The sequence below is a fragment of the Caretta caretta genome, chromosome 15 (assembly GCF_965140235.1).
Source record: "Caretta caretta isolate rCarCar2 chromosome 15, rCarCar1.hap1, whole genome shotgun sequence".
Classification (NCBI taxonomy): domain Eukaryota; kingdom Metazoa; phylum Chordata; order Testudines; family Cheloniidae; genus Caretta; species Caretta caretta.
Window position 1 is genome coordinate 21,905,302 of NC_134220.1, and position 11,446 is coordinate 21,916,747.

An 11,446-nucleotide genomic window follows, 5' to 3' on the forward strand; every position below is an offset into this window, starting at 1 on the left:
AGAAACTCACAGCAATTTATTTCTTAAGTGTCACCCCTTAGTGGACTTTGCCATATAGTGCATAAACCCGTAAGTGTGATGTTGATCTTGGCTGCTCACGTACTTTAGATTGCAGTCTAAAAACATTCTCTAAATACATGTCTATCACTTATAAAACCACTCCTAATCTTTATCCCAAAGAGGACATAGTATTTTTTATAATGTAGACCCAGTATTGGAAAGGTGATCTACACAATGCTTAGTATTTGTGTGCTTTCTGTGTTAATTGGCATTATGAAGTTTCCTATTTAGGGAAGCTTGTCCTCCTTAGGATCTAACATAACTGTTCGGAACTAGAATGTACACAGATCTGAAGGCATTAATTCAGTAGTTTCAGAACAGAATGTGTTTAGAGCAATGTCCTAGTTTGGCTCCACCAGGGTGTGCTCTGACAGGATTAACTTCCAAGACATCTACAAAGCTTCATTCCAAACAGTGGCACATAGACACAAAGTGGGGGAATAACATATTTACTGACAAAGATGGGGAGATTCTATATTGCAAGCTGCTTTGTGTGCATTTCAGGTATTAAGACATTTAATAATCAACCCATGATTTTTGTAACTCAAGTTTCTAGTCCTTGCTGGGAACATTTTATACAGATGACAACAAAAATTAGAAAAATGTATCTGCAGCCTATACAGTTTTGTTATAAAGCTATTAGCCATTATGGGGCAACTGTTGCGGGGATCCCAGCTCTACCAGGGTCCTTCTTTATAACATGCATGCCCTTATAGGAGAGCTCTCAGGAGCATGTCAACAAGAAGGTGAATTGAATTAATATCACACCACCTAGTAGCCTGATGGTTAACTCCACAAAAGGCTTAACATTCACACAAACTCCACTGTATACTTTTGGTATTTGCATTTATAATTGTAACTTCATCACAGTTTACACCGAAGTACAGTACTATGTATGATCTGTATTTATTGTTCATAAACTGTTTTCCCCTACTGATCTTTTCCCAGTCTCTTTATGGTTATGAATACACCACCTTTCGGTACTATCACCAGGAAAGAATCTTTGTAATGTACAAGTTGCATTATATAAAATAGTGCTGAAGTAATTCAGCTCTCTTTAACACGCTGAATGTGCCCTCTAGAGATTTTAAAAGGGTTTTAACCAAGGATCATTGTTGTAATCTCTGTGCTTAGTAAACATGGTATTATACTAAATCACTGGATATCTATTTTAAAGCTTCTTCCCATTCAGTTCTCTCAGTTGCAAAGATTCACAGAAAGACGCAACTTAAAACTCTTTATTTTTTTCCAACTTGCAATTCCTTCTTTTGCACATTAAGGGTCAATCCGATTATTCTTGCAGTCCTTATATGTCAAGTATAACATATTAAACACTGTGCTATATTCAAAATGTGCCTTTAGTAAATCATTGAAAAAAATTTTTATTAACCACAAAGCACATGATGGAAAGTTTAGAGCAGACAAAATTATCAAACTAAAGTACATATTTTATTTTTTATAAAATAGTGGAGCATGAAAAATAACTGTATATTACAAATCTATACAGCAAATAATTGTGCCCTTCCAACACAAGTAAAGAGCATCACTCAATACAAAGCTTGCCTTTGCAGAATCTAGTGCTTCTTGATCTATTCATGGTGAGAATTTGTTTAACAATAGAAAGAGTCAATAAGCCCTTTGGGCCTCTTTGAATTGACCCCCCCACACACACACTTTTTTTTTTTTTCACAAATCAGTCCAAACATGTATAACATTGGCTTGATTTCCATTAAAAAGCCACAAAATGTAACACTAAAGGGTTTCTGAGGACTAGACCTCTTAGTTCTTTTGTTAAGAGATTTCTTTTGTTGTCTTTATGTACAGCAAAATACTTGTTTCTCTTTTCATGTCCTGGTAAGAAAAAAATGTATTGCACATTATTCTTATTCACAAAGTTTGTGTCTCATGCAGGAAGTTTCTCTTTTAGTGAAAGAATATTGGTGAGTATTATAGATTGAACCTGTTTTTAGATACTTCAAACCCCCTAGGCTGAAGAAGCGTTTGTAAAGGATTTCTCTTTTCTTAAGTTAGCACAGAAGTTGCTTTCACTTAGGCCTCTATGGAATTAAGTGTCCCCAAAAAGACACAATTTTCAGTCAGGCTCTTAAAAAAAAAATCATAGCTCCGTAAAACTTGATTATATCTTGTTACTTAGAAACCTGTAGGAACTTCAGCTCAGCTACAGATAAAGGTTACACATAGTTTTTTTTAATCAGAGGGCTGGATGAAATATCTTACTACAAATTAGTAACAGAAGAGGCAGCTTTAATTGACAATATTCCTTTCACTGAAAACCTTTTCCTAAGTACATTTACCTTCAGTTTATCAACAGGTCCTGAATTTCAGTGTCATACATTTTTGCCTTGATTTGCTATACCGTTCTCTGACAAAAAGCACCTTTTAAAATTTTTATTTCTGATTGCTACAGTGAGCATTTATAAGTCTCTACAAACTGAGATACAGTTTTCTATACATCCTGTTCATACACAAGTAGGTGGCTGTAATGCTGATTCATATTTTGCATGGTGAGTTTTCTGTGGATGTTGAGTTTTTTTGTAGATTCCACTGTTTGTAATAACACTTGCAGGTTTTCTCCTACTTCTCTTCTTTAATCTCTGACTGCAAACATTTTGCCAGGATTGAAGAGTCTTGGAAGTCCAGATCCACATACCACTAGTAATGCCCACAACCAACAACATAAAAATTTTCACCATGAAAATTTCTACTGCAGGAATGGAATTATTCATCATGCAGTCCAAATGTTTAGTTTGATTGTTCATCTTGCATTTATATTGCATTGCCACAATTTTCCAATAATCCATGTTAAGTCTTTCATAAAAGTAGCAAGCTATTACACATGTAGCAGGCACTGTATATAAGACTGAGAAGACACCAATCCTGACCATAAGTTTCTCCAACTTGTCTGTGTTTTCTCCACCTGTTTTCATCACCCTCCTGATATGGAAGAGGGCCACAAAACCAGACAGAATAAAAGAAGTGCCTATGATTAGATAACAAGCTAAAGGAATGAGTACAAACCCAGTCAAGGCATTTACATCCATGCTTCCAACATAGCACAATCCTGTCAGTTCATCTCCAGCTACCCTTCTCATAACTAATATCATTATGGTCTTCACAGCTGGAATGGCCCATGCTGCCAAATGAAAGTAGCTGCTGTTTGCTTCAATTGCTTCGTGACCCCATTTCTTCCCAGCAGCCAGAAACCAAGTTAAAGTCAAAATTACCCACCACAATGAGCTTGCCATACCAAAATAATATAGGACCAGGAACACAATGGTGCATCCAGTGCTTTCCAGCCCCTCCTGGATAACATAAAGTTGACCACTGTCTCTGTCACAGGCGATGCTCTCAGCGCCTGAAAAGAGGCGAATAATGTACCCCACAGAATAGACACAATAGCACATAGACAGGAAGATGATGGGCCTTTCAGGGTATTTGAAGCGCTGGGGATCTATCAGAAAAGTGAGTACGGTGAAAGCACTGGAAAAGAAACACAAGATGGACCAGACGGCAATCCAGATGACAGCAAACTGTTTGTCATCCTTGCTCCAGTAAACATCAACCCCGGGTGTGCAGAGTGGGGCACAGGAAGCACTCTTTTCCACATGGTGGAACTTGCCAGGATTTTCACAGGTGGCTCTACCGAGGCTGTCCTTGTGCTGCTGCAAATCATGACCATTGCTCGGCCGCTGTGGCCTGAACATGGGTGGCAACATGCTGGAGCCTCTGGGTGGCTCATCCGATCCGTTGTTAGGGGCTTCCATGCATAGGTAATTGGGGTCATTCTTGTTGGGCAATTTGCTGCAGTCTAAGGAGTCCGGCCACTTGAAATTAAATTGTTCCATGATGGGAGAGCATTTCAGCCTGGCCTGCTCACACATAACCCTACAGGCTGGGATTGGCGTGGAGACCTGCTCTGTGCACATAGGGGCATAGAGAGAGCAGAGGAAGAATTTCAAGTGGCTGTGACAGCCATACTCCACCAAGGGGGCAAACTCATGCAGCTGAATGGCAGCTTCCCTTTGGTTCTCATGTCCCATCAGGTTAGGCATCCTAGTCATGTTGTACCCTATATCCTTGCACATGGGGATTTCTATGGGCTGGCATCTCCCGTCGCCCGGGCGGTCAATGTCTATGGAGCTTATCCCAGTGCAAAAGCAAACCAGACGCGAGAACAGCCAGAGAGTTTGCATGACGTTCCTCCTCGCCGGCCCCATGTTTGCAGCCACAACACAACGCCCAGCCCCGCGTGCAGCTGGAGCGCGGGTCCTTTCCGCAGGCGAACCAGGCGGGGGGTCAGTCCCGCCGCCCCACGCCTCCCTCGCCGGAGAGCATCGCCCCCCAACTTCCGCCAGGGACGCTCAGAGCGTGGGACAGACCCAGGCGGCGTGAGCCAGGTCAGCGCAGCCCCTAGCCATGAGCCCGCTGCGGCGCGCCGGTCTCAGCAAAAGTCCAGGCTAGTCATTTTCCAGCCCCGGTGGCGCCGGGAGAGAGGGGACTCGGGGGAGGTGAGAAGCGGGGGTGGGGGGGCAGTTTGCAAACAGCCAGCCGTGCGGGAGCCACCCCCAGCCATAGAGGCACAAAACTTACTGCGGGGGTCCCAGAAACTTTCTTCCGCCCCCCCCCCCCAAGGCTTCCACTTCTGAGAGCTTCCTCCCCGCCCCGCGCCCCCTCTCTCCGGGCACAGGCAGAACGCGAGCTTTTGGCCGGCTTGTTAGATCCAAGCGGTCACCGCTTCAACTTCCACGTGTCCCATGCGGCTTTTGGTCGGTGCAGCGGTCTCTCCTGCTCCCCAGGACGGGCCACCGTTTCCCCACACTTTCCTCCCCGGTGGGGGTGGCTTATCCAACTGCAAAGATAAAGGAGGAGAAAATATCTAAGCCATCGGAGAGGGGCTGACACCCTCCCCCTTCTGTTTTTGCAACGGGTTGGTTCTTTAGCGCTTTGCAAGGCAGGGCTGGTTCTCGTCTCTCCTCTCTTCCCGCAGTAGCAGCAAGTCCTGGGGCTGTTGCAGCTGGTTTTTAGGGGGTGGTTGTGTCCCAGGATTTAAAAAAAAAAAAAAAAAATCTCTGTGCAGGATCCGCCTTGCATACGACACCCACTTTGCATGAGAAAGGTGAAGCTGACACGGTGATTACTTTCCAATCACTCGGAACGCCTTGAAACCTCCTTAAGGACCCCTACAGGTTTTCCTTGATCACCACAGATAAAAAAAAAGCCTCATTTGTTTCTCACTCTCTGTCTTTTTTCTCCCCCCGGCTCCCCTCTCCTCCCCCCCCCTTGAAAGTTTAACAAGATCTTTTCTCTCTCTTTAGACCCCTACCACCTAACCCGCCGTCCTAATTCAGGTAGGAAGGAAGCCTGGGGAAGCTGAGTTTTAAGGATGCTTCAGACTCCTTGTCTCCTAGACAGGGGGTTGGAGATGGTGCCTCCCTTGACTTTCCTTCTTGGGAAGGGGGTAGGAGCGGTGGGGGAATGCTTTAGAAGGGAGGATGTAGGGAGGGAGGATGCATTTTATGGCAAGTGCCATAAACTCTTGGCTGGCAGGGTCATAAAAGCCGGTTACATTGCAGTAGAATCTCATCTGCTTACAAAATTTCTGCTTTGATTGTGTCGAATTCGAAAAAGTGAACACCGGAGTCAGGACATCTGACATATAGAGGATAATTCTCTCTCTCTCTCTGTTTTAAACTCACATATCTGAATGCACATCAAGTGAAACTAGCAGATTCCCCCAAATAGGAAAATCAGAGAAGACTAGAGAGAGACCTTTAGGAAAGTGATTTTAATCCATACTGACAAGACTCTTTGAGATTTTGGAGAGGAAAGGGTGGCAGGACAGATAATTTTAAAATGAGTTGGTTTTTTTAGTTACTGGTTTGCTTTTATTTTCAAAGTAAAACTGCTAGGATCATTTTGATTATTTTCTACTAATAGTAGTTGGAGAGCTTATGCCAGCAAAACTCCCATTGATCTGAATGGATTTCCTTGGGTAAGAACTGCAGGATTGGGCTCTTATAGACTATCCTCTCAAAAGTATAATGTCAATGAAATGAGAAGTAAAAAAACAACAGGCACCAAAAATAAAATGCTTAGTTGTTTATACATATAATACTCCTCATCCTTGCCTCTCTCCCCTGCACTAACTGATCTCGACACAGATGGAATAAGACGGTATAATTAGTAGATTTTGTTTAAGCCCAGAAGGGACCACTATGATCAAATCCTAAAAGGTGAGCTTAACTTTTTGTTTTGAGTTCAATTTTAGACCAACATATTAATGAAGAAAGAAAAATCTCTCTCTTCATTCACACCCACACATACCCAGGGTTTTTCTCCATTAGGGCCTGCTTCTTATCGAAATGAACACTGATTCTCCTGGAAACTATCAAACCCCGCAGGGTCAGAGTTAATACCCCACCCGCCTCTAGAAAGGAAACTGTTGGCTTCCTCGATTGTGATAAGGGTGTAATGGATCCAAGAAAGGGCAACAAACCAGGGTTAATGTTTGCTTCTGAAACCCCGAAGATGCTGACAATGATTGTCTAGAAATAAAAGGTCCTTAATTAAAAAAAAAGTTTTAAATTGGTGGATACTTTTGTTTAATGGCTTTCCAGTGGATCCAGGAATCTCTCTCTGAAAGAGATCAGACTGATAAACTATTGTATCTTATCAGTTGATCCTTCCCTTGGTCACTTCTAGATTTATTTGGGAACTGTTATGAAGGCAGGCAGTCTTACCAGCAAACAAACAAAAAGGCCTTATTTATTTAGTTACATTGCTGTTTCTGTGTGTGTGTGTGTGTGGTGGAGCATTTCCATTCTTCATTAATCTAAGCTGTTTTCTTAGTATTTGTATGCACCCTAGATCCTCTTCTAGAGAGCTCAGTTGGGGGTGGTGGGGAAGTGAAGGGGAAAGCATTCATAAGGGACAAGCTACCTTTTCTAAAGTGAAATTGAAATGACACTTGAGATGAACATTTCTGATACAGTTTTTTTGTTGAGCTTGATTAGGGTTTTTTGCGGGGATGGGTTTTTGTTTTACAAAGTACTTTATTGTATATCAAAATCCATATAGAAATAATACAGAAAAAAGAAATTAAAACAAAAGTTTGTTTCCTTATTTTGTACAGCTCTTGATAACAGCCACTTCTTTTCTTATTTTTCTTGGAGGCTAAAAGAAAATATAAATGTGAAATGTAAAAAAGAAAAAAAGTCATCCTTTGTAGGAGTTATGTCTCTTAATTGATGTTTTATGTGCTACTTTAAATCAGCTTGTTTTTTTCTAGCTATTATGTTAGCCAATACAACCCTCTTCAGATCATTTATTTCTGTTTTTATATTTTTTTAAAAAAGAAAGCTATCCAGAAACAGCCCCCATTCAACCAGCCTGAGTCAGAGAAACTAACAAACAGAACATTATTATAGAAAAATGAGGGCTCTGAGAAATCAGCAACTGGAAGATAACTCTGTAACTAATAAATGAAAAGAGCCTTTTGATGGCTCCAGCTGAAAAGATATTTTATTTTATTTTTTTTCCTCCTGTGTGTGGGATTTGAGATGTGTGATTCTATGGAGCAGCCAGGCACCCCTGCTGCTAGGCCCTGGCTAGGAGTTGGCCCCCCTCTGGCAAATGTTATGGAGAATTGGGAGGAATTTTATGGCTGTCTTTTCCCTCAGCTCTTTTTTCTTTTGTCTTCTTTGAAGAATGACTTTAGACATTTTATTTACATATTTAACCATGGATGAAAGAGGAAAAAGAAAGCATTTGGGCCGTTGTGGGAATAGTGATATGTTTAAATTAATGGAAATCTTATTAAGCCTCTAAAATTTTAAGCAAAAGGTTTTTAATGAAACTTTATAATTAAACATGATTTCAAATAATGTGCCAACTCACAGGAAAGATGTGTTTTCACCCATAGTCATCCACACAGACCCCAAAATATGCAGAAGAATCATATGTACTTCAAAGTCCAGCTACTGTTCCATTCTATGCACAAAAAAATTTAAAACTGAATATTTAATGAAGCATGTCATAATTTCAACCATAACTAAATATTTTGTAGGTGTAATGCAGCATAAACAGGGTAAAAAAATGGCATGGCAAAGTTTAATGCTGTGTAATTTATTGTAGTGAAAGTGTAATAAAATACTTCAATGCGGATAATGTTAAAAATCAAAGTTGCATCTATTCTATGTGTATTAAAGTCAATGGAAATTAGAGTGCTAGGCAAGTTTTTTTGAAATGGGATTAAAGAAAACCCAAATAATCCCTCTGAGATAAAATGCTCTGACTCTTCAATAGTAAAGAGAAATTAAATGATAGGCTTGGAGAGTTACAAATTAATTAATAGGTTAAACATTTTAGAAAAACACTGTAAATTACTATCATAACAATAGCGTGTCATAACAAAGTGTATTGCTTTCGGTGAATCTAAAGTTTAAAAATTGTGTAGCTACCACTGTAAATCATATTTAATAAAGCATTTCTAGTCAATTGTGCATTAAGGAGAGACGTTTATTTTTTAAATAAAGATCAGTTTGAATATTAGTCCTGCCCAATAATCCTTCCCCCATCCATGTTCATATTAAGAAAGGTACTTTTAAAAATTCTATATCTGATACACAGTGAAGGCCTGTTATTTACCCTCACTTTAATTCTGGTAGCTAACTGTAAAAAATACAAAAATAAAAGTTATCCTTAAAGGAAATAGTAGCTTTAAAAGAAAAACAGCACATACGGAAAAGAAACGCTGATAATAATTACTACAAGTCTATCTTTCCTGTTTAATTTCCACTCAAGATACTAATCATGCCAGTGGTGAATTATATTATTATAAAATGCATGCAGCACATGTTCATTTTTCAAACCAAACTGATTTATTCTTTTTTCCTAATTTCAAACTTTCTCTCGCTATTTTAAAATGATATTTAAATAAACAAAACATATCTTATTGGTAGGACAGGCTGCAGACCATGAAAATGTTGAATATCTATATACTAAGTTAAAACACCACCAACAACACTAGTTAAAAGATTAAAAAACAAAAAATAAAACCCACATCATAAATGGATGAGGGGTTTGTATAGTGTTGCTCTAATACAATTTAGCCAGCTATTTTAAGGGCACTTCCCTTGAAATGTGGTTTGAAATATTACCAAAGGTTCAACGGGGTGCATTAGTGTGAAATGCAAATCAGAACATTTCTTTAATCCCCTTTTCATGGCCTGGCTTCGGATCAGTGGCATCTAAGGGACTCCCCACTGATTCTGGCTCAGGAGGAACCATTCACGGGGGCAGCTTCTCTCCTCTATTCCCACAGTCCAGAAAACAACACCACAGACAGACACCCTCCAACTAAATTAGATTAAACTCCTTCTCTTCCACAGCACATTAGCCTTTTCACTGCTCAAGATTCATTATTCAGCTACTCCTAATTTAAAGATACAGTATACCCCCTCCCCCGGAAGAACAAAACAAAACAAAAAACAAAATAGAAAAAGGACATGCCATCTTTATATATAAATACTTTCAAATTACATGGATATTATCAGTTTAAAAATATAGGCCACATTAGTACACGCCTATCCAGAGCACAAACAGATTTATTCTATACCTAGCAGAGACAGGCCCAGTAAAACACACACAAACTTGGTTCTTCAATATTCATCTGTGTTTAAAGTTCATTCATAGAAAAAACCAGTAATGAAATAAAAAGTCCAAACTCTTCATGCAGCAAAAGTCTGTCCCATTTAGGTTGTCATGAACCATATTAAAAAAAAAAATTGCTGTAACCCGAGTGCAGTGATATTTGATTTGCATTTCTTCTTGTAACTCACGAAAGCTTATGCTCAAATAAATTGGTTAGTCTCTAAGGTGCCACAAGTACTCCTTTTCTTTTCACTTTTTATATAGTGACTTACAGACACAGTCAGATGTAGGACAGTGAAGGAAAAAGGACTAGTAAGAACTGCACTTGGTAGTTAGGGTTAATTATTATTATGGTTAGGGTCTAACCATTTCCCCCTCCTTTACCCTCCTCCACAAACCCTCACCCTGCAGGGATTTCCCTACACCCCACCTCTGGGGGTGTTTACCCCCCTGAATTTCCCCAGCACCCTGCCGCCCCCCAGTTTTGTGAACTAGTTACATGCAGTGTTGCCAATTTAGTGATTGTTTGGAAATTTGAATTGAAATTGAAACATTAATACAAACTTTAAAAGCATCTAAAGTGTATCATAAAATACATGTATCTGAAAAAGTATAATAGATTTGAAAAGTATGAACATAGACTAGCTTCCTTATACAGCTGTTGTTTTTATGACCATGTCAGTGCATTCATTTCGTTGATGTTGGCCAATCTAATAATTTCAAATTATAATTTGTAAGCAGGGTCTAAGTGAGCTCTCCCTGACAGCTAGTGATGAGCTGAGGGCTGGGGGGAAAGGCTTCAGGACCAGATTGTATTTACATTCACACCTAATCTACCTAGGTATCCAGCAAACAGAGCTGTGTTGCCCAAGTGGTAGATTTTGGCTGAGGTTGGGTTACAAATCACTTGAATGCAGGGGTGGGGTGGGGGGGGTAATGAAATGTTGTTATTCTTACTGTATGAGTAAAGGGCAGTAGAACTGTACTCAGTCTGTGCCAACTGAGGGCATCAAGAGAGAGGGTGGGGACAGGTGTTTTGCTTGATGGTCTGCCTGAGTCACAAGTACTGTTTGACCTGCCCCCTCCACTGTTTAAAGACAGAGCTGATTAGGCTCCACAGATAGTCTTTTGTTCTGTTAAGTGACCACTACAGCTGAGATCACTGAGAATCAGGTCTAAGTGCTTAGACCTGCTGTGGGACAGTGTTTCTATGGAAGAGACGGCCCAGCCTGCACTAGCAGCGAGGTTCCCCCACTGAGAGCTCAGCTGAAATCACTGAGAGCTGGGTGGAACCTCAAGAGACCAACTCACAGACGTCACAGGGGCAGGTGGCAGCAGAAGGTGATGGCGCAGGGCCATTGGCAACAGAGCAATGGAGTGAACGGTGGCACTACGAACAACAGTGGCCAGAGCGAACAGTGAGCAGCTGGAGGAACGAGCAAGGTGCCTTCTTGCTCCCCACCTGGGAGGTGAACTTATGTGAAAACATCTCTGAACTCTGAGTCTCCACTGACCAAGGACAACACCGGTGAGTGTTAATGAGCTGTTACACAACACAGTTCATGTGAACAAACATGGCTGTGGCATCATACTTTCTATTTAGGCAAGAGATAACACACACTACAAACTGGAGGCCAATGTTAAGTGCATTGTCACTTGTTCATCCTGAAGTTGAACACTGGTTCCGAACAAGACCAGCAAATGCTCACTATCT

General features: G+C 40.6%; 1 protein-coding gene across 1 annotated transcript; it reads right to left on the reverse strand.

The window, feature by feature from the left end:
* Positions 1–1,284: 1,284 nt before the first annotated feature.
* FZD10 (frizzled class receptor 10) lies at positions 1,285–5,325 on the reverse strand. Its single transcript, XM_048821729.2, has one exon. The coding sequence runs from the start codon at positions 4,296–4,298 to the stop codon at positions 2,541–2,543; it is 1,758 nt and encodes a 585-aa protein (XP_048677686.1). The 5' UTR covers positions 4,299–5,325; the 3' UTR covers positions 1,285–2,540.
* Positions 5,326–11,446: the final 6,121 nt, after the last annotated feature.